The following is a 24,995-nucleotide window of genomic DNA, read 5'->3' as shown; positions in this document are numbered from 1 at the left end:
CAGCCTTGTTATTTAAGACATACATAGCGAACTACTAATCCTAATTGTGAATTAGAAGATTGTCGAGCGATTTGGGCAAGAAAAAAGGGTCCTGGACCTTAAACAATTAATTCAGCTTTGCAATACGCAATCAGGCTTTTTTAATTGTGTTTACAAAGCATAGTACAGGATGGGTCAAAACTGATTTAATTATTTAAAAAACTAAAAAAAAAAATGTATTGGCTGTCGGAGCATTTTACATACCTTAAACATTTGTAAAATGTTTAAGGTATTGTTTATGATAGATGGAATTAAGTGAAACTGATTGCCAACATAAAAAATGTCGCAAGCGCTTGTCGCTTCAACAGTCTTCATTTCCTATGGGCCTGTTCGAGTTGAATGGGGACCGCCCAAAGAGGGAGGGATAGGCGATGTGCCAACGGGATTGTTTTCACGAGTGCGGCAACGCAGCGGAAAATTTTAGTTAGTAGTGAAGTAAATATGGCGATACGATGGGTGTGTGTAACTCTCCTCTGCCTTGCAACTTGTCAATTGTGTATTAGTTCTTCTCAATTCCTTCCAAATTTGGGTGAGTGCCATACATAATCGTTCAAGGATCACAGTTTGCTCTTGACATCAATTTCTCATCAATTTCCCTAAAACAATAATGGCTCATGCCATCTGACATTCATTCGTTTGGGGCGACGAAGGGCGATGGCCTAGCCGTTGTTTTTCTTCGGGATTCTTCCAATCCGGGAAATATTTAGTTTACCGTCCGTCGCCGGTGCCCTCCCTTCCCCCTTTCGCGTACCGTTTGCCTATTATTCGAAAAATCGTGTTTCGTTGCATTTCGGGCATTCGGCAGCGGTTGAACTCATTGTTATTGCTCGTTGAAGTCCCTCAAAGTCACGAGCAGTGAGTCATAATACAAAAGTCACACACACACAACACCTTGAAGGGGTTCCGCAATCGCCTTGCCTGGTCATTCAAACATAATTGTTGCCGGAGGACGCAACTGCCTTGCGAGTGAATTTCATAGCACGACGCTAGCCTTCCATTTCGTTTCGCCGTCGACACCCTTTTCAGACGGCACCGGTGGTATTGATTTCAAAGGCCATCTTTTTTTGTGTGTGTGCCCAAGGTGGAAAGTCATAGTTGCAAAATTGTCTATTTCTGCCACAGCCAAAGGGATCTTTTGTAATTCCCAGGAACGACATTGCGTTTTAAGCTATGACGAGTAAATGGCGCTCCTTGAGGTCATCATTTTTGGGCTTAAGACCTCCCGCTGATGATTCCTCCCGTCTTGTGTTTCATGCTTCGGTGCATACATTGCCCAAAATTCAAACGTCAGCTTTTTTTTCACTATTTATTTTTACCTTAATATGAGATGGCAGGCATGCAGTTTGCATCTCTTCTTGGAGTGGGACACAATGAGTTGTGCGTAGGAGTCGGCAGAGAAGGAAGTTAGAAAATCAACAACAGGAACATCACAAAAGCTGTGCAGTACGGGATTTCAAAAAAAAAAAAAAAAAAAGGGAGGGCGAGGGACGGAGGCACGTCCGTGACGGGCAATTTCAGGCGATTGGGCACTGCGCCAAGCAAGTTCTTTGCCCTCATTGGAACAAAATGAACACTGATACACTAAGAAATGGAACGAATTCCAGTTCTTCATGGAACGTTCCCAAAACTCGTTTTTCTCATAACAACTTTTCTGATCGTGTGTTTTTTGTTTTCTTTGTTTTTTTCCCCTTTTTTTTCGGTGCGTGTTTGTTTTTTATTGTTTTTACTGTTTTTGTTGGTCCTCTTTTTCCATTTTCTGGTTATTCTCTGTGTCAGCTGCTTCGGGTAATGACATTATCTTTTGGGTCAAAACCGGCAAACTGGCTCTTCCGCTTTCGAAACTAGACGAAACCTAAGGGAGGTGAACGAAAAGACGCAGGACGTGTATGGAAGTCGTTTTTATGGTTTTAAAAGATCTAATCTGCTGCGTGCCCGTGAAGAGTTGAAAGTAGTTACGTCGCAACAAAAACATGTACTTTAGCAAACGAAGCATCCCCACACTCGCTCATCCCTCTTTTGGTCGAACATCTGCTCATAGCTACCGGCCATTATAGAGAAGTGGGGTAGGTAACTAGAAGGTTTCATTTGTTCTATTCCCATAGTATGTTATTAGGCTAGACGCTGTCTAGTACCAAAAAAAAATGAAATAAATAAATAAAAAGAAGGTAAAACTCGAGGTTTTCTTGAATTGTTTTGACGTTTAGCTATTACATACTGTACTTCCTTCATTTCCTCACGCACAGCCACACGGTTTATGTCTGCAAGGCCTTCGTGAGCAGCTAGACAAGGACACTTTGTGGACACCTCAGACTGTTGCTAGTCTGTTAGAGGCCGGGTAACTCAAAAGCTTTAACGTGCACAGAATAGACATTGTTTCAGGAAACTTAAGCTTCAGGAGCGGGCAAGGGAACAGCTTGAGGGTAAATTGTAAGCTTTTTGTTTGCGTAATTCAAGACGGTGGTGAGTGAAAAGCAAGGGCTCGTTTCCTTTCAATAAATTATAATGGTGGGTCGGAATATTCTCCCCTTCGTTTCTTTTCTTCCTGAAAGAGACAGCCAGCACTCGTTCGAAATTTGTCGAAAGATAAAAGAGCATCAAGCCACACCAACTATCTATTGTGGTTTCCGGTCGTGTGTCGTTTAGAGGACGTCTACATGTGCGTGCCTGCGTGTCTTTTTAATGAACTCCACCATTTAGTTAAGCTTTTCCAGTTTAAAGTTTTTGTTATTTGGGGATGTCAATTCATTTCAGTTGTTGTCGCATGGAATTTGCAATTAATTACTCTTTTGGGGGCTTTTGTAGGACGAGCAGAGTCCCAGTTTGCACGTCACCGCACATTCCGGCCGTCAGCCTACCATGGCCGCGAAAAGCGACAACTGCAACACACCCGCCGCGAGGTAAGCGCCGTATTATTTGAACTTCCTTTCACTTTTTCTGCGAGCGCTAACTTTATATCATTTTCTCACTCAGAACGGACACGTCAACGATTTGTCAATCATCTATTCTTTGGATAATGATTCGTATATACTAGACCTTCGATTAAATAGGTCAGCTTTCCCGGACGTATCCACTATGCAAGTGGTTTCAGATGTAGATTTGTTCATTTAATTCTTCTTGTCTTTCCGTCGTCATCAGAGATCTGGTGCCCGATGGCTACTTTGAAAAGTACCATCAGGATGGTGAGCAAATAACCGAGCGGTCAAATGGCACGGCCAAACAAGCCCAGCTGTGCCAGTACCAAGGGCAAATTCGCCATGTCCCTAAGTCGTGGGCGGCCCTGTCGACATGTGCTGGATTAAGGTAAATAGTCTACGAACTCAATTTCCGGCCTGTTGATACAAGCTTCAGCACAAACAGTCCCTTATTTGTTTACGTTTTTTCGTCCGCCATCGAAAGACTTAATAAGGTCAATCTGAAGGACGGTTGAATGGGCATCTGCTTTTTTTTTTTAACGTTGATGTAGAAAACTGAGGATTGTTGTGGTTGAATAGTTCGGATTATTTCAAATTCATGATTTCGTGTTTCGTGTTTCTTCGTTTTTTTTTACCACAGAGGTGTGATATTCGATGGCCAGGAACTTCATTATGTTGAACCACAGAGTGGTTCGTCGCTGGACGACGAACACCTTTTGATGAAACACTCTGATCTGACTGCCAACTTTTCCTGCGGTGAGTTCCAGTTAAAATCTCGCTAAATATGCATGTTCAATGTCAATTTTTCGCTATCAATATATGTAGGAACACATTCCGCCTTGCCCCATTCTAGTCACAGCCATCCAAGGGTAAGTAAAAAATTACTATAGGCAGATCAGCGCAGGACATATATATTTTTTAAATGTGGTACATGGGTTCTTAGGTGAGGCGACAAACAGATTTGCCTTCAGGCACTCCTGCAGCCAGTGGCCCATTTAAAGCTAATAGCCGATCCCGTTACGTCGAGCTAGTTCTTGTTGTCGACAATAAAAGCTATGAAAGTCAGGACAAAGATCTCAACCGAGTCTTTAGGCGATGCAAAGATATTGCCAACATTGTTAACGCGGTAATTTCAACTTGTCAAAGTCAATTGAAAGCAGATGCTTTAATATATATATCCTTACAGCTGTACGCGCCCCTCAACATTTTTGTTGCTCTGGTCGGCATCGTCGTCTGGTCAGAAAAGGATGAAATTCAAATTTCCGTTAAGGGTGATGAGACATTGACCAACTTTCTACACTACCGCCGCGTCCGGTTATCGAAAGAGCATCCTAACGATAATGCGCAACTACTTACGTAAAGGCTTCTCCTTTTACTTTTGCAGTTTCATAGGATTCCGTCATCAATTTCTTTTAAAATTGTTAATATTCGCAGTGGTGTTCAGTTTCAAGGGGGAGTAGTCGGTAAAGCTCTCAAAGGCCCCATGTGCACCTATGAATTTTCTGGCGGAGTAGCGATGGATCACAGCCCAACGGTCGGTCTCGTTGCAACAACAGTGGCGCACGAGATGGGGCATAATTTTGGCATGGAGCATGACAACGATTCCTTGTGCCATTGCCCAGATGACAAGTGCATCATGGCTGCATCTTCTAGGTTTGTTTTCTAACGGCCGTTTCTCTTCCTTCCGAATAGTTTGTATGAAACTAAGAAATTAATGTTACTTAACTAATTCAGTGCGGTCAGTCCGACTCATTGGAGCTCATGCAGTTTGGAAAATCTGGCATTGGCCTTTGAACACGGAATGGATTATTGTTTGCGCAACAAACCAGTGAGGTTGTTCTTTTATTCAATAGATAATGCGTGGGAATGAAATTGACATTGAATTTTTGTTTCTCTTTTGCAGCCTATTTAAAAGTCCAGAATGTGGCAATATGTTTGTTGAAGACGGTGAAGAATGCGATTGCGGCCTTCCAGGACGGTGTGACAATCCTTGCTGCAATGCCCATACGTGCAAGTTACACGTCAACGCCACCTGTGCCACCGGTGATTGCTGTGACACTGCGGTACGTAAAGTTTATGCTGCCTCTTACAAAGGCATTTATTTTATGAGTTGTAATTGTTTCTTTCTTAGACGTGCCGCATGAAAAATGCAGGCTCCCCGTGCCGATCTTCTTTGCAGGAATGCGACCTCCCAGAATTTTGCACAGGCAAAAGTGAATATTGCCCAGTGGATCTCCATAAGTTGGATGGCACCTCTTGCGGTCAAGATAAAGTATGCCTTCTGTAAATTTTTAAATTCTCGTCCAGTTGTTTATTTCTAAACTTTTCTTTTCTTGCTAAAAGGCCTATTGTTACGAAGGATCCTGCCGTAGCCACTCGGATCAATGTCGACTTTTGTGGGGTCCTTCTGGCAAAGGTTCCGACGCCAAGTGCTACGACCAAAACACGCATGGCAATAAAACGGGCAACTGCGGCTATCTCAAAGCCAACGACACCTTTGCAAAATGCCTTGACGAGTAAATTCCTATTTTTAATGATGCGATTTTATTACGGAGGGTTCTGACTTTTGTCCTTTTTCTCCTAATCAAGAAACACGCACTGTGGGTTGTTGCATTGCTCACATCTGAATGAAAGGCTAGAGTTCGGCATGGAATCCGTGGCCGTCTTATCTCATTCGTTTTTCAACGTAGAAGGAAAAATCATTCCATGTCGAACAGCTAATGTTGATCTGGGCCTACAAGACGTCGATCCGGGTCTAGTCCCCAATGGCGCCAAATGTGGGCATAATAAGGTATGTTTTCTATACGTGTGTTGAGAAAGAGCCTTTAAGTACATCAACTTGTCTGCCAACAGATGTGCGTTGATCAGCGCTGTGTTGCCGTTTCTTCAATAATAAAAGCAGGATGCCCACAAAAATGCGGTCAAAACGGCGAGTGCAATAACCTAGGTAAATGCCACTGCAAAGTCGGGTTTGATCCACCCTATTGTCAACATTTTGGGGCTGGAGGCAGTGAAGATGGAGGACCAGCATCCGATCCTAATGGTAAGTGTGACAACTTGATTTGCCGATATAACAGTAATAATACATGTTTTTTTTTTGTTTGTTTTTTTTGTTTTTTCCAATCGTCTGAAATTCTGTATACAGTACGAAATGGTTTCGTGGTTGCCATGTTTATCATCTTCCTTGGCATCTTTCCCATCATGGCGCTTGCATTCTGTTGCTGGTACTGCTGTCGTGATCGACAGCAAAGAACACAACTTTGGGCCAAAATTATGGGCGGGCCAAAATTATCATTGCCGTACGTATTCATTTCTTCCATCGTGAAAAAAATCTGCACATTCATCCGCAACCGGTTTATATCCAAAACTTTGCAACCGATATTTCGCACACCGTCCGCATCGGTAGCCAATCGCAAATCAGTTGATATAATATCAATCGAAAAAAATTGCGTAGACATTAATTACGCTAAACGAGCAGAAGAGCAGTTACAGAATGCCGATGATCCGTCGCATGGTGCCAAAGAAAAGAAAGTTAAAGAAAGGAAAAAGAAGGACATACATCTCGAAGTTATAACCGTTCAATCTTCCCCCAAAATGAAGGTGAAATCCTTTGGCGTGGCCTCCGAACGGCTCATCACCGAGCACGTCGACATTTCCCCTATTAGTTCGCCCGAAATTCGAAGCGCTTCCTGTTCTCCAAAATTTTCCCGTCGGGCAAACGAGTCTAGTTCCTCCAAACGAGAACCAAAAAGGGACTTTCGGGATTGGGTTAAAGATCGAGTTCATTTAAAGTTGCCAAATTTCATGCGTAGTTTCAGCAGGGACGGAACTGTCCCTAAAGCTGACCCCTGTTTAGAGGGAGTCGCGACAGATCCAGTTGAAACGATCCCTTCGCTACCCCAATTGTTGATCACACCTGCGGAAGCCACACCTAATTCGCCAATCCCCGTACAGGATCCCGAAGTTTCTGCCTCCTCCGATGAGCCGAGTGCCCCACTACTAGGTTCTCCGAAGCTAAGGCGCCCGCCGCTGCCGCCGCCATTGCCTCCGCCTATGCCACCAAAACTGGTTTTCAATTGATTTTATGAAGCTCATCGCCAATATTCTTTACGAATTTCACTATTCAATCGACTTAGCTCTTCATTCATATTCAAGTGCTTCCTCTTCTATCTTTATCGCGATCCGTTTTCTAGACTGAAGCTTAGCCAAACCCCCAAACTAGCTTACTATTTTCTATTTTGTAGGGATATATCATAGCAGGTTACGAATTAAGTTTAGAATACCCGCATTTTGACGAATTCATTTATTTTATTCGGCTTTTGTGCATACGTTAGCGATGTGGCAGTGCTTCGAAAATTGCTTCCGTGACGTGCTTACGCTTTTTGTCTTCCTATTTTGTCGTATCCCGCTTTTACAGAACACGTGGCAGTCCCGATTTTACCCAACCGCCGAGTAGCTCCAACAGTTCAACGACATCTTCGCCATCCAGACGGATTCAATATCGAGGGCGATTGTTTTGCCCAGTTAGTTGGTGGACGAACAAGATGTCAAGTAGACGACTGCCTGCAGACGAACCCACGACCCGAAATAACACTGTCAAGATTGAAATCTCCCGGCCAATGCCAATCCGCCCAAACAAGCTCGGAATTATTGGCAATGGATCAACTCCTTCTGTTACAACTGCATCAGTTTCACGAGCGCCGCCCAGCTCTATTGCCCAAAACCTTGCCGGCCAATACCCTGGCGTTACTCTCTCGCCTCTTACTGAGAATGCAGATTCCAGCTTTGATAGTTTCGATAGTGCGGATTCAGCGGATGCCCCTAGTCGCAATCCAGCACCTGTAATCAACGGTGGCGTCCCGAAGAACGAAACAAACAAATCGGTCGGGGTCGTTGCCGCCCGCGCAAGCTTTTTCTCCAATGGGCCCGTCTCGAGCAGTAATGCAACTGCTGCCTCCTCTGTCCCCGTCAGACCAGCCCCTGCTGCTCCCGTTGCTTCAAGCGCATCGCCACCCCCAAAGCCAGCCGTCAGTCTTCCACCCCGCAATCAAATATCCACAACTCCGACACTGGGTCATACAGAAATCGTCATCTCAAAAACGATAGTTCCAGTCTCGACAAATGATTCTTTGGTTATAACGGTGGGAAAACCAGAACTGCCTCCCAAGGGTCGTCCGCTGTCAATTCCAAACGCGTGCAATGTCAAAGGCCCTAACTGGACAGAACCCGTTCCCTCTCAATCTGTTCCGACATCAGCAGCAGCTGGATCTGCCCAGCCAAGCAGCTCATCAACTTTACAAAAAGTTGCGTCTCTTTTCAAAACGAATCCTACTCAAGCAACTGTCAACCACCCGGAATCAATGCCGGATGCAGCCAGCGTCTCTGAAAATGAAGGCAGCACATTGCCCCGCAATCAAAGTATAAAAGCCACAAAGATAAATCGTGAGAGTTTACGTGGCTTGGAGATATCGAACCCAATCTTGCAAAGTACCATTGAAATGCCATCTAAAGTTGTTCCCGTTCGACCTGCTCCAGCACCGCCGCCGTCTTCCACTCCGTCACCTCCGCCACCAGCAGCTGTTCCTGTCGTTTCGTCTCCAACTACCCCAACTTCTAAATTAGGAATCAGTAGCACTTTGCCAAGGCTGCCAAAGCCCAACAAGGTCCACTTTGCCGACGATAATGAAAAGTCAGACAAAACTAGTAATGTCAAATTGGCGCCAGTGGTAGAGCGTTCTGAAAGTATGCGTCTTCGCGGCGTTACCAACCGGCCGAACATACCACAATTCGGTTCGATGAGAGCCAAGAGACCTTTAAGTATGCCCTTCACTCGACCAACCTCCCCTCCCCCCAAGCCACCGAACGCAAAATTCGCCACCAGTCCTATCGTCGAAAACGACTATCCCTATGATGACTGTTCGGCGGTAACCCAGGCAGAGGAAGATGCGATTTACGCCAGCATTGAGGATTTACCCAGAGATGGGTCATCAGCGGATCGCGACGAAGCTGGTAGCACAACGACCAGTAACTCGGATGGCTTGTTATCCGAAATTGTTTGCGAACTGAAGAAGAAGAACTTAGACGACGTATACTCGGTTACTAAGAAAAATAAAGCATCAGTAGCATCTACTATTCCAGAATGTTCGCAGCCCGTTGCTACTACAGCAGCCAAAACAACAACAGCTCCTCTACAAAAAAATGCCCTTTCAAGATTCACCGCTACCAATAGCAGCAGTGCACCCCCGACAGCAAAACCAACCACGGCACCTGTAGCAACAGCTCCAACGGAAGGCTATAAACCATTTTCATCAATAATGGGTTCTCGTGGTCGCTATTTGGGTACAACTGCCGTGACAAGTACTGCTACTTCTGTCGTTGATGCGGCCGCTTCTCGCTCTGTTAGCAGTGCTCCTTCACCTGTTACCACCGTTTCGGCAACGAAAACAACGGCGTCTGTCCAGCCCGTCACTGCTGTTGTTAATAGCGCGAACTTACAGAAAACCACGCCATCGGCAAGTAAACCAATGGTTCCCGTAACGACATCGGCAGAATCGACTACCCGGAATAGCCACGTTCCTTTGCCACAGCAGCCGCCTGTCGGCAAACTGCCATTATCTTCGAAAATTGCAAGCAGCGTCACTGAACAATCGACCCGCGGGTCCGGCAAAACGGTGTTGGAAAAACCAACACCTGTTACGAACGGAACTGTTGCCAGTAAACGACCCATGTCACCAGATAGGGAGACAAATGTCGTCAAACCTGGAGTTCATCAACTGGGCAATGCTACGGCCAAATCAAAATTTCCAAACTCGAAGCTAAGTGCCGCGTCAAAGCAATCGGGGGCACCTGTCAAGAGTGGTGCCGGAAGCAGTGTTCCTAAGCTGACGAAGCCTTCTGTTACCGGTTCGGCTTTTCGCTCTACCGCGAATAACAACTCCACGACTAGCGTGAGCTCCAGCAAAGCAACGACATCAACTAGCCCCAGTGTCAGTACTTCTAGTCCAGTTGGCGCTAACATTGCTTCCAGTGGAAAACATAATTCTTCAGCGTCCCATGTACAGACCATGCAGCAGAAATTCGATACATCCAATTCTATTAATGGGCCTGTCGTCAGTGCCAGCAGTAATAAAGCCACTTCAGCTTTACCCGCGAAAAGCAAATCTAATCCTAAGCGATGAACAAAAATAGGTCCAATGGTGCCGTAATTCGTCGATGTTTTCTTCTTTACTATTCTCTTTCGTATTTGTAACCATCTGACAGCCACGCCACTCATTATTCCATCATACTTCCATTATCTTTCAGGCACCGCGTCACTTCTACAATAGGAGATGAATTAGAAGGCATTGATAATGGACAAGATCAGTATTTTAAAAAAGGATATTGTACATAATATGTAAATTCAATTCTCTTTTCGGCAATCATGTTCACACTACACAGAAATAAAATACTGTTCGTTTACATCTTATTCTGGTACTTTAAATACGAAAACGGAAAAATCTTCAATTCAATCAAAACCTTGCCAATCGGAGGCCTCAGCCTCTTCATCGACCTCTGCCCCAATGCAGTGGATCCCGTCTTTGAGCATCGGAGTACCTTGGCCCTTACCTAAAGATTTCGAAAATTACATCAGCCATAGTACGTATCTTACCAGTTTCAGTTGTGATACTTTAAAGAATGAATTTTCTGACATTGTGCAAAATTTATACATGCTGTTAGTATGCTTACCTAAGACTCTGGCCAAAAGTGTGATTTCAAGATGCACACTGGAATCAGTAGAACAGGTCAATTTGATAAGCTCTTTCATCAACTTTGGTTTTCCTGCCCTTAAAATTATGTGTAAATTGATTTTACTGTCTTCATTTTCACAGCATTTGACACTACTATAGGTCTTTGAAGTGGAATCCTGGGAATTTCCAAAAGAAAAATACCTTTATTCTCAATACATTACTTGTTCTCTTCTTGGGAAATGCCAACTGAAATTTGTGAAACAAAACCAACCACTTTTTTTGGCAAGGGAAAAAAAAACAAGAAATGACTAAACCAAGTGAGGACCTATGTAAAAAGAAAAAGAAAAAAACTGCTAATTACATTGGCAAGCCATCGTGAGTTGTCCTTGGTCATGGGGTTGTCTAGTGAAAGGCAAATTTCATATGAATGGTTCAGCTTTAAAAATCCTAGGTGAGCTTGTAAACTCCATTGTGATAATTTCTGGATATTAATGGTGTTTTCTTTACCAAAAGTACCAGTTTCCTCAATAAATTTTACATGATGTTGCTCTGAAACGAAGTACAACAATAATACAAACCAATACCTATAAGATGACAACAATTTACCTTCTTCTATTCCAGCCATTTTTTGTATTGTGATTTTGGATATTCAGTCACTAACTGGATAGAAACCTAAATAATGATAAGAAACCAAAGTGATCCCTTTCTCACTAATACTGCGGGTCAACAAGTTTTCGAAAACGACGTCCTAACGTGCAGGTGATTTGTGGTTTACTAGTCTTGTTTGTAGTCATGTACACCTCAACCCCATTCCCGATGGGTAGGTATTTGTACAGGTAGGGCTTCTTTTCTTAAGAATTGGATCCCGTGGGTTTTAGCGATTCCTCTATATTTGAGCCCGCGGCCTACCCGGGTTTCACGTGGGTGATAAAATGAAGAAACCGGTTCCATTACCCGGTTTGCATCGCTTTCTACCCCATTTACCCGACCACTGCTATTGCTGCGCAAATGGCTATGTTGTAGTTTTTTGCTCGAAGATATACAAAATATCACCAAGATTTTGTGCAAGGTTTTAAGAATAACCTGAGTAGTCACAGCACGCACTCTGGAAGCAGCCTACTTAGAATTCGACCCCTTTGAAATATTTCTTTCTATTTTTATGTTAACTGCCAAGGCGAATTCAAGCGAAACAGACAATTGCCCAACACATTAGCAGACGACAGTCAAAATAAGCTGTCAACGACAAGGTGTACGCCTGTCACCTGGTGGCAAAATTTTGCACTGACCAATCATTATTGAAACCGCCGCACAGCTTTTACATCTATAGGGAGCGGACCGCTCCCGTAGGAGTAGCTGGGTCTCTCTCTACTCCTACAAGAAGAAAACGGGTAAGGATCCAACCAAACGAGAGACTAGGTAAGTAAGGTAATGGAAAACAAAAAGAAAAGTGAAACTTGAGTAGGAAGAAAGTCGGTTTTGGGAGTTGCCACCCCCCGCTAAACAAGTAAATTTGATGTGAATCCTGGTTGCATTCCCGATAGTTTCGAAATTTTCTACCCACGGGTAGTAACGTAGAAACGATTAGGACTGTACGAAGGTTCACGTAAATGGGGGTGGGGCTTTCTTCTGCTAAGAATTGGGGAAGCAAACCGAACTTTCCCAGTTTACTTTAGTTTTCACTCTCAATTTCTTTTCTTGTACTTTGCGCCCATTAGCAAGTACATTTTATTCCATGGTATGAGGAACTAACTTCCGCCTCGGTCTACGGGCCAAAAAGGAGCACGGGCAGGGCCTAGGGGGAAGTTCCCGACGGCGCTCAACCGTGAATACAAAAAAAAAAGAAATAATAAAATAATAATAAAAAAAAAATAAAATAAAGTATTTTAGATTCAGTAATTGTGTAACAAATTTTTCACGCAAAATCTGTTACATGGTTATTGTATCATGTAACAGCTTTTGCATAAAAATTTTTTCATGATTTTTAAAAAATGATTTGTTATTATTTTATTTTGATTTGGTCCGGATTTGGTCATATCAACTTCATGCAAATTGTACAGTTTTTTTTACATTTTGTAATTTTGAGTATCGTCGACCAAAAACTAATCACTAATTCCTTTTTATCACTGATTCGTCCCGATAATAAAAAACAAACAAACAAGCAAACAAATAACCGCATAGAAAGAAGGGAGATGCTTAGAAAGGGGGAAGGGAGAGGAAAGGCAAGTTAGGCTACTAATAAACAGTTAATATTGAATTTGGGTTCGGTCAGCTACTGCTAGGTAATTGACACAAAATTGAAGTCAACCACCATTGTTCAACAATAAGTTATCACCAAAACTTACAGTATGAATTGCTTTTGAATACGCATTTTGGTGGACAGGCATGATAGTTGAATGCAAAAGGCAACTGATGGCCTGTCATCTAATTATTTATTTTCTGGCAATCTTTTTGAAGTTGATTATTGGTCAACATGAACGCTAAGTTATGCATTTTCCAATTTGTTGCTAAGGTAATACCATTTCGAGCTTTGTTTTCGGCCCTCACTGCCAGTTATGGCAAGATGGTGGCGTTGACGTTTTCCAATTGCTAAAATTCGTTAGATTTGAAAAGCCAAGCTTGATGTTGTACTACACGTATAATGCCCAATGATGGTAATAAAAGGTTTCCAGTAATCTAACGTGCAACTCTGAAGATCGATCCTTTCATTTTTGTCTTTTCAAGAGCGCTATAGGTAGGCCTACAATATGTATAGAAAACAACATAAGCTTACCTGTAGGCTGCTGTGACTAGCAGTTATTCTGTCGGCCTAACTTTTCATCCACAATTCACCTGTGTGGATGAGAGCAGACGTTAAGAATTTTCATGTCAAAATTTCTTTTTTGAAGGTCTCTTTCTTTCTTTTTTTTGTTTTTTTTTTGGGGGGTTAGTGAGTGTGATATTAAGAAGGTTGAATTTCAGTTTTAACCTGCCTTCCTTTCGCTAATTTGCATGTGTTGCCCTGCCTCCAGCTAAAGAAGAGAATGTTCCCATCGGAATGTAATCACTGTTGCCCAATCACCGTCGTACGACTGAAGATATATAAAAGACGGTGAACGGTGGAAAAATCCTCACACAATTTTTCTCTGTTGTCTACAGAAAAGTTTCAAATACACCAGCTCGTTGAAATGAAATACGTAAGTTATTGCTAATCCATATTAAGACGTTTAATTCTACTAATATTTATATTATTAAACTATTTCTTGGCTGTGTCAGATCATTGTTCTCGGTTTCTTGGCTGTGGCCCTAGCCGCACCTCAAGGGAATAAGATGCCAATTGAAATTATCTCCTCCAATAGTAAAATGAACGCTGATGGTAGCTACTCTCTAAGAAATGTGTCGGGATTTTTACCGAGAAATAACTCGGATATGCTACCCGATTACCCGACCCGATAATTACAATAACGAGTAATGGAAAGACTCTGTTTCGTATTGCAGAAATTGTTCTACTTAGCCGGTGGGGGGAGGCGGGGGTAGGAGAGTCTACCGATAATACAGTCTACACAATTTTCCAGACATTTAATACCTAGGGCAAAAAAAAGGTGTCTGAACTGACATTTCCCAACCCCCTTTATGATGATTTTGCGCAAAAACCGCCCTACCTCTCTTTAAAAAAGTAAACTATTAATATTTTCTGCCCACCAGGGTTTCGGATCTTTTTTTTTTTTGGCCTGAAGATCAGATACCGAATAAAGAATACCGAACCTAAAGATCAGATCAGATAGTCGAAATAAATGCTGAAAAAAAAAGATAGAAGATACTATCTACCAAAATACCGATCAGATACTTTTTTTAAATATTTTTTTACCCCTGAAGATCAGATAAGATCAGATAAGATACAGTGCCGGTCCAGTTATAGAACCGCCTAGCTATGGAACCGGCTCGGTTATCGAACCGATTTTTCTTTGCCGTGTTTCAGCGCCATCGTTGGCCGTATTATGAACTATATCAAATTTCTATGGCGGGAATTAACGGGTTTTGCCTTTTAAAACATGCAAAAAAATATTACTGTAATGGGTTTTATCTTTTAAGGCAATGTTGTACATCGTTTCAATGACCCAACTAATAATAATAGGCGTTAAAGTTATTCATACCAAATACAATAGAATACAATAGCTTCCACTATTCATTCTTATCTTCTAGCACCATATTCCATTCCAGTACTTCTACCAACTCTAATTTCTCTTTCCTTCTGGTATGACAACAGTTCTTCTAGTTCATCAAACCACTTCCTCTGTGGATGGTCCCCCACCAATGAAGATACACTAGTATCTCACCATTCATAGCCATAGACTATATTACACATATATTAAAAATCTTTTAAAGTTAGTCATAGCAGCAGTTCGAACACGGGACTCTAGATCTATAGCGAACAGCATTACCACTCTGCTGTGTGCCCTTACATTCTAAGACCGTCAAAGTTTGAGGGATGAAAGAACCGACGATAGGTGGCACTAAGATCGGGTGCTTGGTTATAGAACCATTCAGTTATAGAACCGCGCACAGGCCGGTTCTACAAAAGGACGTCTTAAAGATGTCCGGCTAGGACTACCTAAGGACATGGCTGTTCGAGGACTTAAAACAGATGTCTTTAGGATGTCCTGCCAGGACAACCACAGGACAAGGAATTTGAAGACCAAAAATAGATGTCTTTAGGATGTCTAAAAAAAAATAAAATAAAAAATAATTGATTTTTTATCATAAGAAGAAAGTATTTAATCTGTTTTGATTGTTGCCGTAATGTATAACAACAAATTCACAGACATTCTTTTAGTTGTTGTTATACATTACAGCAACAATCAAAACAGATTAAATTCATTCTTCTTATGATAAAATTAAATTTTTAAAAACTTTTTTTAATACGAATAATCTAGCTGTGTTAAAAGAAAGAAAAAATCTGAGCACTAGAAATAGATCCCAGTGCCCTTGGTGGCGCAAGCAAAAAATCTTAATTTTCTCTGTAAAACATTTGAGTGTAACAACTTTGGGGTATAGGGAAGCATTTTTTTAGTTCAAATAATTCAAAAACATGCACTATATTCTAATAGAGCAAAGAAAGACGCATCGTTCGGCATTAAAAAATTAATTTAAGGATGTTTTGAAGTATTTTATTTATATTTTTGGAAACGCCGGTATGAACATGGCGTTTGGGGGGAGAAAAGTGGTGTACCTAATCATGTGAACGATACTTTAGCGCCCTGAGTGTAACTCCTACAATTTTTTCATGTTAAGATAACTTTTAGAGCACATTCTCTTTTGATAGAGGAAAAAAGAAAAAAAAATTTAGTCCTTACCAGTAAAAAGTTATTTAAGTTTTCCTGAGACCCGTAGCGACATAAGAATGCACTAAAAAAAACTGGTGTGTACCTAATCGTTTGGTGGGTACTGAATATAGTAAGAAACAAGTGTAATTCACTATATTTTTTTTAAATTAAAATTTTTAATTTTTTTTTTTTTTTAAAAAAAACCCCCCGCCCCCCTATTTTATTTTTTTTTAAAATTTTTTTTTTTTTTTTTTTCTTCCTTTTTTTTTTTTTTTTTTTTTTTTTTTTTTTTTTTTTTTTTTTTTTTTTTTTCCCCCATTTTTGGGGGGGGTTTTTCTTTGGGAAGGAACCAATATCCCTTTTCACCCGCGACAATATTCTAATGCTTACATTTCAATTTAATCCAAAAAAGAAAAGGTAACAAACAGCTGCAATCGTGTGGATCCAATAAAGGTTCATCTTTTTTAACACGATAGGTAAACGAACATATTTTGATCAGAATTGGAATACTGCGATACATTTTGTTTCAAACGTTCGCTGATTTCACTATTTATCACTTTAATTTCAAAGAATTCTGCCAAAAAACAATCAGAGATTTTAAATTGCTCTTATCTACAGAAAAGTATCGTCTGACTCACGATCGACTGCCGTTGTCAAAACATGCCTATCTAACAAAATCATTTACATCACGGAACAAATCATTTCTTTTCCCCAGATATATTACCAAGTGAAATGAGCAATAGTTTTTACAGAAACTATTGTTAACTTGGTTAGTTATAGTTTCCAATGATATAAAAAAACCCGGAAAAATGGCATAAGATTGTCCGATGGGTTGTCATAAAAATATCTGAAATTGGTCTTCAAGATCACTTGTAACAGGATACACAAACCAAACTGACTTTCAGGGGGCATCTTTAAGACATCTTTAAGACCAATTATTTTAGTCATGGAAAGTCGTCCCATATCTGAATGATATGGCCATCTTAAAGACATATTAAGGACACCTAAATGACATTTCCAGTCCATCAAAAAGACAACCAAAAGATATCTTCAAGATATCCAAAAGACCTCTTACTTCAGTCTTAAACTCAACTGGCAAAGTCGTCTAATGTTCATCTGGTCTTAAAGACCTTTTTTATAAGTGCTGTTTTTGGCATAATTGTCCCGACCTAGTCGGATCTCGGACGTCTTGTGGAGTCTTCAAAGGCCTTGTCATTCTATAGAACTGACTGGTCACCCTGCAGACACCTTTAAGACATCCTCAAGTATTATTTTAGAATTTTCGTGAAATTCATCGATGTCCAGAATTTGTCTTCAGTGGTTTCAGAGATAGACAGATCCTCAACGTCCTATGGACGTCTTTTTTTAGTCTGGAAACAATAAAAACCGATGATTCAAATTTTATTGTTTTTTAATGGGAAAACGAAAAAGGAATCCAGTGACGGCGAGGTAGGCAATCTAACCAGTTTACATTCAATTTCATTAATGTTCCAGAAGTGATGGTCAGCTGAGAGAGATGAAACAAGATATTCTTGATTTACAGAGGATTGGCAGGGATACGTATAGGCATCTTGCTGACTTCATATCTTTTCCCAATTACAACTACGTTATTAGGGCATTTAACGAAATCAGATACTACAACCACAGACATCTCTTTAAGGAGCAAACAATTATCGGCCTCATCACAAGAATTCAAATTTCCCACTCCTGGAATGTTGACTGATCTAAATTGGAAACCAATAACATTTTCTAGGAGCCGTTTGCGGCACTTACCTAGCAAGACAAGTTTTCTCTAATCCAAAAACGATTAATACAGAGTTGTAGATCTTTTTACGCTGATCATTTTTAATATAGGGTTTAGGGTCTGCAAATGAGCGGGAGTGCCCGTAAAACGCGTACAAAGTTTCGAGTTTTACGGAACTGACGTGCTGCCCAAGCCGGCCAGAAGGGGGGTCGGGAAAGGGGGATTGTGCGTACTTATGGGAGAGAGGACAGTGAAGGGGGGGGGATTACCTGAGCCACACCTTACGGACCCATGTTTTCCCTTTGCCTTGCATGTTAACGGTGGTGTAATGTTTAGCCGGTTAGCCGGTGATGAAAAAGGTCGGAGGTTCGAATCTCGATCAAGTCAGTTAAAAAATCTAAGTATTGTGAGAAATTGAAAATGTTAAAAATATTCTGTAGTTGATGGAAGTTGAAGATCGGTGGTAAATCTTCACGACCGCGACAAGATCGTGATGACTGTGGAGAGGACAAGGGGAGAAGATAGAAATGACCCAGAGCTTCCAAATGACTATAATGTCACATTTTTAAAATATTCCTCGACTTCTTCGTGATGGCTAACTGTTAAAAAAGGAGTTCAACAAATTTATTAAAACCAATACAAAAAACAGTAAACCAAAAGAGGTAATAATGAAACAAAAAAAGGTAAAAAAGTAATAATGGGAAAAGAAGTAAAAAGAACAATACAGACGAAATCGAACAAGAACAATAAAAACCAAATGAAATTAAAAAAGAACAATAACATCAATAAATCAATTAAAGCTGATAATCTTGGAGATGACTGGGAATTCTTCTTTGGCGTTTGGGGAGGGAAGGTTCAACGGGAGGGTCGTTGGCCTCTGGGTGCGTAGAGTTCGGTAAAGGTGACGGTGGGTTGATCGTCGGTGAAGAGGAAGGACCTGATGTCGTCGGAATCAAGGTCGGTGCCGGTCTCATCCTCGATCGGTTCGTCATTCCCGTCGCTGTCTTCTGGGTCTTCCTCGAAGGTGGTGGAAATGGCCGAGTCCTGTTCGGGTTGAGGAATCCAGTTGCCATAGTTTCCGGGAGGACGTTCCCGTCGGCGATGCACGTGTTAGCCATTTTCATGAAGGCAACGAAAGTATCGGATTCCTCTTGGGCCGATAACATTCGCTTCATCATGAAGAGGGCCAAGCACGTGAAGAGATGATTCCGCGGCGTGCCTCCCTTGATGAGGGTGCGCTTGGCGTGCGCCCACATTCCCTCGACGGTGTTGGTGTGAGCGTCGGTGATAGGGTCTTTGAAGTTCTTGGAATGGTTAACGGTGAGGTGGATATAACCATGTGTTCTGTAAGAAAAAAAAGCAATAAAAAAATTAGATTAATATTGGTATAAACTATACGATACGACAAATAATCGAAAGAAAGGTTTAATTACCCAAGACACTTGAATGCCCTCCATTCGTCCGAAATAATAGCTGTGCCAGGCGCGATGCATTGCTTGATGATGGCAAGCAACATTTTTCGTTTCCGGTCGGGCACTATCACCAGGAAGAAGCGATTCGTCCCGCGTTCCACACCGCCAAACACCCATTCGCCTTTTTTGTAGTTCCCGTGTCGATATTTGCCTGTATGCACAAATTAAAATGCACGAGTTAGTTAATGTGTAAAAAAAAAAGTTAATTAAAATTTTATTATGCTTACGTTTTTTGCCGAACAAGGATTCGTAAATCTCGATGGTCTTTCCAACCCCACTAATCGGGGTGAATTGGGCAGAAAGGCCGAAGATGAGATGGAAAACTACTTCTCGGAGATATTTCGTCCATCGACCGATTGTCTCGTTGCTGGCTATCTTCATCTTCTCTTTCATCTGGGAGTAGCTCTGAGAATTCATGAAGAAGCACAAAAAGAACAACGTCTATCATCCTGAATGGGGCGCCTAAAAGAAAGAGGATTGTAATTAGCCTTAGAACGAGAGATAGTGTGAAATGTAGCCATTGCGAAATATGGTTGGTTGGTTGAGTTGGTTTTTTAACTGGCGAACATCAGGCTGTGTGGCCTATTCTCGCCAGGATCTTGACAGAAGGTTCTCTTATTCTTTGCTGCTCCGGTTCAGCAGACCTGTTTTCTTGGAGAAGAATAGGACTGCTCTCCGGGTTTCTTTGGTTTGGAATTTTAGGAGGATGGACAAAGATATTTCTTCTCGGGTTTTCTGGTTTACACTTTTGTACATTTCTTTTCTTTCTTCTCCGTAGCGCGGGCACTCCATCAGTGCATGTTTGGTGGTTTCGTACTTCTTAAACGTGTCGCAAAGGCCCGTCGGGTGAAGATTTTCCTTAAATAGCTTGTAATTAAGGTTGAGCTTGTCAAGGCGAATTTTGGAGAGAGACAATTGTTCTGCTCTCGATTCCCCGAAGAAAGCTGGGCGGAAAAGCGCAGTTGGGGAGTGTTTTATGTAGAAATTGCCGACGGAGGTTTTCGGCGATGACCACTGCCTCTGCCACGTTTTCTTGGCGTGCTCGTCTATTCTGCTTTTTTGAGTATCTACCAATGGTCTGATGTTCATGATTGCTGGTAATCCAGCTGCCATTTGGGCAGTACAAGATACCGTCTGGGACGTAGCATCGGAGAATTCAGTCTCTGAAAGCTCCTCACAGGATTCTAATAGCTCTGCCGCCGATTCTCTCAGACTTTCAATTTTCTTGCTTGGGATGGCTTCCATAATTCCGTCAATCGGTAGTCTCAGCATCTTTTTAACCTCTTTTAGCTCTTTTTCTATTCCTTTGTAGTAATCTTCCTTCCCTTGGTTTGTTGTGCTCCGGTCGGTTTTTTCCTCTTCAGCTTTCTGTGTGGAGCTTGTTTTTAGAGTCCGACTAGTGTCTTCTGGTGCGGATTTCTGGGCTTTAACAAGAGCCTTTGCCGCCATTGCCGCAAAAGTCAGGTTGCCTCTGACTTTGTTTCTTGCTTCCGCTTTAGGAATGTTCAGTTCCTGAGCCAATTTGATAATCTGCTGTTCTTGCTTCCTCTTTGGGCGACCGCCAAACGCAGGACTGTGCGGTCCTCCGCAGTTTACACATTTGAAATTTTCTCTAGGCCTGTCGCACTCCATCGTTGCGTGGTTTTTTCCACATCTTGCACATCTTTTCGCTTTATTGCAGACTCTCGCTAGGTGGCCGAAGCCTCGGCAGTTGAAGCATTGGGTTTGTTGCCTTACGCTTGAGATAAAAGAAAAGGCGGAAGTATTATTACACTTTGTATTTTGTTCATAAACAATCTAGCGTTAGGGCTGGAGAGACTTGCAATGAACACGTTTCCATACGTTTTCCTCAAGCTTCCAATTACACAAACCAAAATGGGGGCCAAATCTCATACAGGCTTAGATGTTCGGATGTTCAAAGTCTTGCTATGAGTAAGGTGCCAATCTTACTCCTCAAGATAACTTTGCGATAGACGAGACAACAGCGTGACCTGCTATGAACACGTTTGCTAATCGTGTTCCTCAGGGTTTCAGTAAAGATGGTTACGAGATTAAGTTTCAGATGTGGCAATGTTCAAAGTCTTGCTATGAATAAGTTCGCCAATCTTGTTCCTCAAGATAACTTTGCGACAACGAGACGACAGCGTCACCTGCTATGAACACGTTTGCCAATCGTGTTCCTCTGGATAGGTTGCGAAAACGAGACAACAGCACAACCTGCTATGAGCACGTTTGCCAATCGTGCTCCTCAGGTCTTGGAAAATAGTAAGGGAATTTAGGGCCACAGTCTACAAGTCAAAAGGGAAAATTAGATACTGGTTGCCTGCCAATATCGAACAACAAACTCAATTGCACGTGAGTTAAAATGAAAAACGAAAGGAAAAAACGGAACTAAGGGCGAGACGTAAGTTTGGGAGCCGGGACACGTGTCTTCTAGGCAACTAGTCGATCGTCTGGTCGCAGGTCATCCGTAGCTCCGCCCTTTGTTACCAATTTCCCAAACTCCCATCCAAACGTTGCCAGATCGGATGTTTGGTCAGCGAAGTTGACCCTTTTTTGGGGCATTGAAATGCCAACAGGGTTGGAGCTTGGTTAAAAGGCCTTACCGGGTAATGGGTGAACGCCATGAACACACTTGGTGGGAGCGTCGACGCCTCAAACATAACGGCAACGCAGGTAGTTTGCTCTAGTCGTCCGTTAATTCTTTTCATTAACCTCTCTGCTTTTGTGATTGTGCTTTCCGCTGACATTGTTTCCATCATCTCTTCGTTCGTGATACTTTTATGCACTCCCTGCATGACTCCTTTTACCAGTGACTTTTTTTCTACTTGAGTCAGGTCCCAGGTTTCGATTCTAGACAGTATTTTGATCTCCAGCAGGGCGAATTCGTCGTTTGCCAAGATTGTCATTTTTCCTTCTCTGTCGGTTTTTACTGACTTGACTGCTCCTTTGCTTAGTACTCCATTGAGTCTTTTGGCTATCTGGATCGGGCTCACTTTGTTCATGTCGATTACCGTTCAGTTTTCTGACACTCGGAACGTGATTGACATAGAGCTAATCGGAGGGAAACGGAGCTCTGAGGCTTTGGGTGTGTCGAGTGGGCTGACTTCCATCCTGGTCTCCTTCTCTTCTTTGCTTGGGCTCTAGTAGCTACTAATGACCATCGGCCGTTTTTCTCAAAGTTATCCAACAGGTCGTCCAAGTATCTGGGTCGCCAATCATCTCATTCCCGTCCTCTAGTGACGGGATTGGAGCTGGGTTGCCTGTGGCCGAACCCTGAGACTCGCCCTCCATTACTCAGTTCCCGCCGCCTCTGGTGACGTGGAGTGGAATTTGGATTGTGTCTTGGATATTGTTTGGTGAGCTGATTATTTTATACAATACCCACACAAAGTTTGGAAACACGACGAGTTTTTCCGCGCTTTTAACACGGCGGCTTATGGGCCGAAGTGTCTGCCTTTTTTACGCGATAACTCACGTTTGAGTTATTGCAAAGCAAATCAAAAAAATCCTCTTGTTGAGAAAGAATTTCCTTTCACCAAATTTTTTAAATTTTTGTGAATAGAAGTTTAGCCCCAAAGTCATAGGTATAAAGTTTGGAAACATCGGCGCCTCGCCATATGTTTCCATGCTAAAGTGTATGTTACTGAAAAAATTATTTAAAATTCCAATATATGAATTTTTACTTGAAACTTTTCATTTTGACAAAGTTTCAATTTTTTTTAATGAAAGGCTGATTTTTGCCGATTTTTTTAATAAAACGTACGTCGGAACTTCTGTTCCCCCTTTCTTCCCCTTTTGCTTTTCCCTTCCATTCTTCCCCCGGGCTAGGATTTCGTCCCCTCGCCACGAAAGATTGATCGGCATTGTTTATTTTTAAAATCGGCAAAATTAGCCTTTCATCAAAAAAATTGAAACTTTGTCAAAATGTAGACGACTATGTCGTCTACCGTTTGTAAAAGTTTCAAGTAAAAATTCATATATTGGAATTTTAAATAATTTTTTCAGTAACATACACTTTAGCATGGAAACATATGGACGTACCCCCGGTTTTTCCAAACTTTATACCTATGACTTTGGGGCTAAACTCTCTATTCACAAAAATTTCAAAAATTCATGGTGAAAGGAAATTCTTTCCTCAACAAGAGGATTTTTTTTTTTTTTTTGCGATAACTCAAACGTGAGTTATCGCGTAAAAAAAAACACTTCCTAAGCCGCCGTGTTAAAAGCGCGGAAAAACTCGTCGTGTTTCCAAACTTTGTGTGGGTACTGTAGCTATTTTGTTTGTTTTCATGTTCTCTTCAAAACTTCTTGAGATTGTTGCACTGTAACTAGCTGCTGGTAATGGTTGCACTTTGAAACCTTCACTGCGTATTAATAAATTAGGAAATTAGATATTTCGGGAGCTCTGTTTGCAGCGACTTCACTCTGCTAGCAGACAAGTGTTGGTTTGTGAATATTAATGCGAAATATTAATGCTCAAACCTAAATTGTTGCCTTATATATGAACTCATAGCCTTAGACCTAACAGAAAGAAAGCTTTCGGATTCGCTCGGCATCCCAAAAGGAGATCATCATTCGATCTTTTCAGCTTATGATTTGCTCGGAGAAAAACAGAAGAAGAATTATAGTTGGACTTAGAGTCTTTAAGTCCAGTCATAATCCACGTAATCCATGATGTCATCAAGTTATAATCTTAATGTATTTAACATAACACCCCTTTCACACTCCTCTCTCCCCCGGGAGCTTTTGTCACGCGCAGTCCCCCGTCCCCTTAACAGCGAGTCATCAACAAAGAAGTTGAGGTACACTTTTACAATGTGGCAATATACTCATTTTGTAGCTTAGGTTCATCTGTGTCTTCTTCTCTTTTCCCGTCATGACTCATCACGATCCTGCTCGCGTTCGTGAACCATTAGTATTTACCTCAACTGACCTATGATCCTCAACTCCCATCGAGACCAGACCCTTTTAAAGACTTGCTAACATGTCGACAAAAATATTTACTACGTATTGCGACTCGCTATCCATTAGCCAAGACATTAACTTATGTAGTGAAATATGTAGCAGCATGATATTGCAGTATTTGATGCTGTTGAATTTTTCAATTTTCTGAAATATTCATCTAGAATTTATCGAGATTCGAACCACCGGCTAACCGGCTAACCATAGCACCACCGTTAACATGCGAGGCAAAAGGAAAACATGGGGCCATATGGTGTGGCTCAGGTAAACCCCCCTTCACTGTCACCTCTCCCATGGGTACGTGCAATCCCCCCCGCCCGACCCCCCTTCTAGCCGGCTTGGGCAGCGCGTCAGTTCCGTAAAACTCGAAACTTTGTACGCGTTTTACGGGCACTCCCGCTCATTTGCACACCCTAAACCCTATATTAAAAATGATCAGCGTAAAAAAATCTCCAACCTTGTATTAATCGTTTTTGGATAAGAGAAAACTTGTCTTGCTAGGTAAGAAAGCCTTAAGACTTCTTCTATCAGGCGTTTAACAAGCTGTTGGAGGGGTTTGTCATTTTTCTTGAGGTGCCTTTTCATCTTTCCGTAATGGTTTTCAAAGTGGTACGCGCTGAAGTTATCAAGCGGCCCAAATCTTAAGACGTCAGAGGCCAAATGAAACAAAGCGTGAACGTTGTATGACATAAACAACTCTGAATAAAGAGACTGTGATTGGGCAACAAAACGGGCGAGCAATGCGTCAGCAAAGACGTTATCTGTGGTGGACCAAGGTCCATATGACAAAAGCTTTACAGCAACGTGGAGCAAAAGAAAATGGTCGTAAACTTCAA

General features: G+C 41.9%; 2 protein-coding genes across 2 annotated transcripts; one reads left to right on the top strand and one right to left on the bottom strand.

Annotated features, from left to right (window-relative positions):
- The first annotated feature begins 35 nt into the window (after positions 1-35).
- On the top strand, positions 36-10,409 carry LOC116930392 (mucin-5AC). Its single transcript, XM_032937807.2, has 17 exons — positions 36-568; positions 2,842-2,936; positions 3,010-3,086; positions 3,175-3,339; positions 3,592-3,707; positions 3,777-3,820; positions 3,895-4,077; positions 4,138-4,307; positions 4,386-4,604; positions 4,686-4,784; positions 4,855-5,014; positions 5,083-5,223; positions 5,295-5,467; positions 5,541-5,742; positions 5,805-5,994; positions 6,097-6,250; positions 7,369-10,409. Exons 1-17 carry the CDS (start codon positions 379-381, stop codon positions 10,127-10,129), a joined length of 5,139 nt encoding a protein of 1,712 aa, XP_032793698.2. The 5' UTR covers positions 36-378; the 3' UTR covers positions 10,130-10,409.
- Positions 10,339-11,901, bottom strand: LOC116930395 (UPF0687 protein C20orf27 homolog). The gene is made up of 4 exons (XM_032937812.2): positions 11,285-11,901; positions 11,040-11,227; positions 10,677-10,854; positions 10,339-10,556 (listed from the first exon to the last, which is right to left on the bottom strand). The coding sequence occupies exons 1-4, from the start codon at positions 11,301-11,303 to the stop codon at positions 10,456-10,458; spliced, it is 486 nt and encodes a 161-aa protein (XP_032793703.2). The 5' UTR covers positions 11,304-11,901; the 3' UTR covers positions 10,339-10,455.
- Positions 11,902-24,995: the final 13,094 nt, after the last annotated feature.

Source organism: Daphnia magna, linkage group LG9 (genome assembly GCF_020631705.1).
Source record: "Daphnia magna isolate NIES linkage group LG9, ASM2063170v1.1, whole genome shotgun sequence".
NCBI classification, from domain to species: Eukaryota; Metazoa; Arthropoda; class Branchiopoda; order Diplostraca; family Daphniidae; genus Daphnia; species Daphnia magna.
Note: the sequence above shows the minus strand (reverse complement) of the source record. Positions and strands in the feature narration are given on the sequence as shown.

Coding starts and splice junctions, on each gene's coding strand:
- LOC116930392 (XM_032937807.2), top strand. CDS start 379: ATGGGGACCGCCCAAAGAGGGAGGGATAGGCGATGTGCCAACGGGATT. Junction 3,087..3,174: donor CTAGACCTTCGATTAAATAG/GTCAGCTTTCCC, acceptor CGTCGTCATCAG/AGATCTGGTGCCCGATGGCT. Junction 5,224..5,294: donor CCTCTTGCGGTCAAGATAAA/GTATGCCTTCTG, acceptor TCTTGCTAAAAG/GCCTATTGTTACGAAGGATC.
- LOC116930395 (XM_032937812.2), bottom strand. Junction 10,855..11,039: donor ACTCACGATGGCTTGCCAAT/GTAATTAGCAGT, acceptor GGAAATTCCCAG/GATTCCACTTCAAAGACCTA. Junction 10,557..10,676: donor ACTTTTGGCCAGAGTCTTAG/GTAAGCATACTA, acceptor CGAAATCTTTAG/GTAAGGGCCAAGGTACTCCG.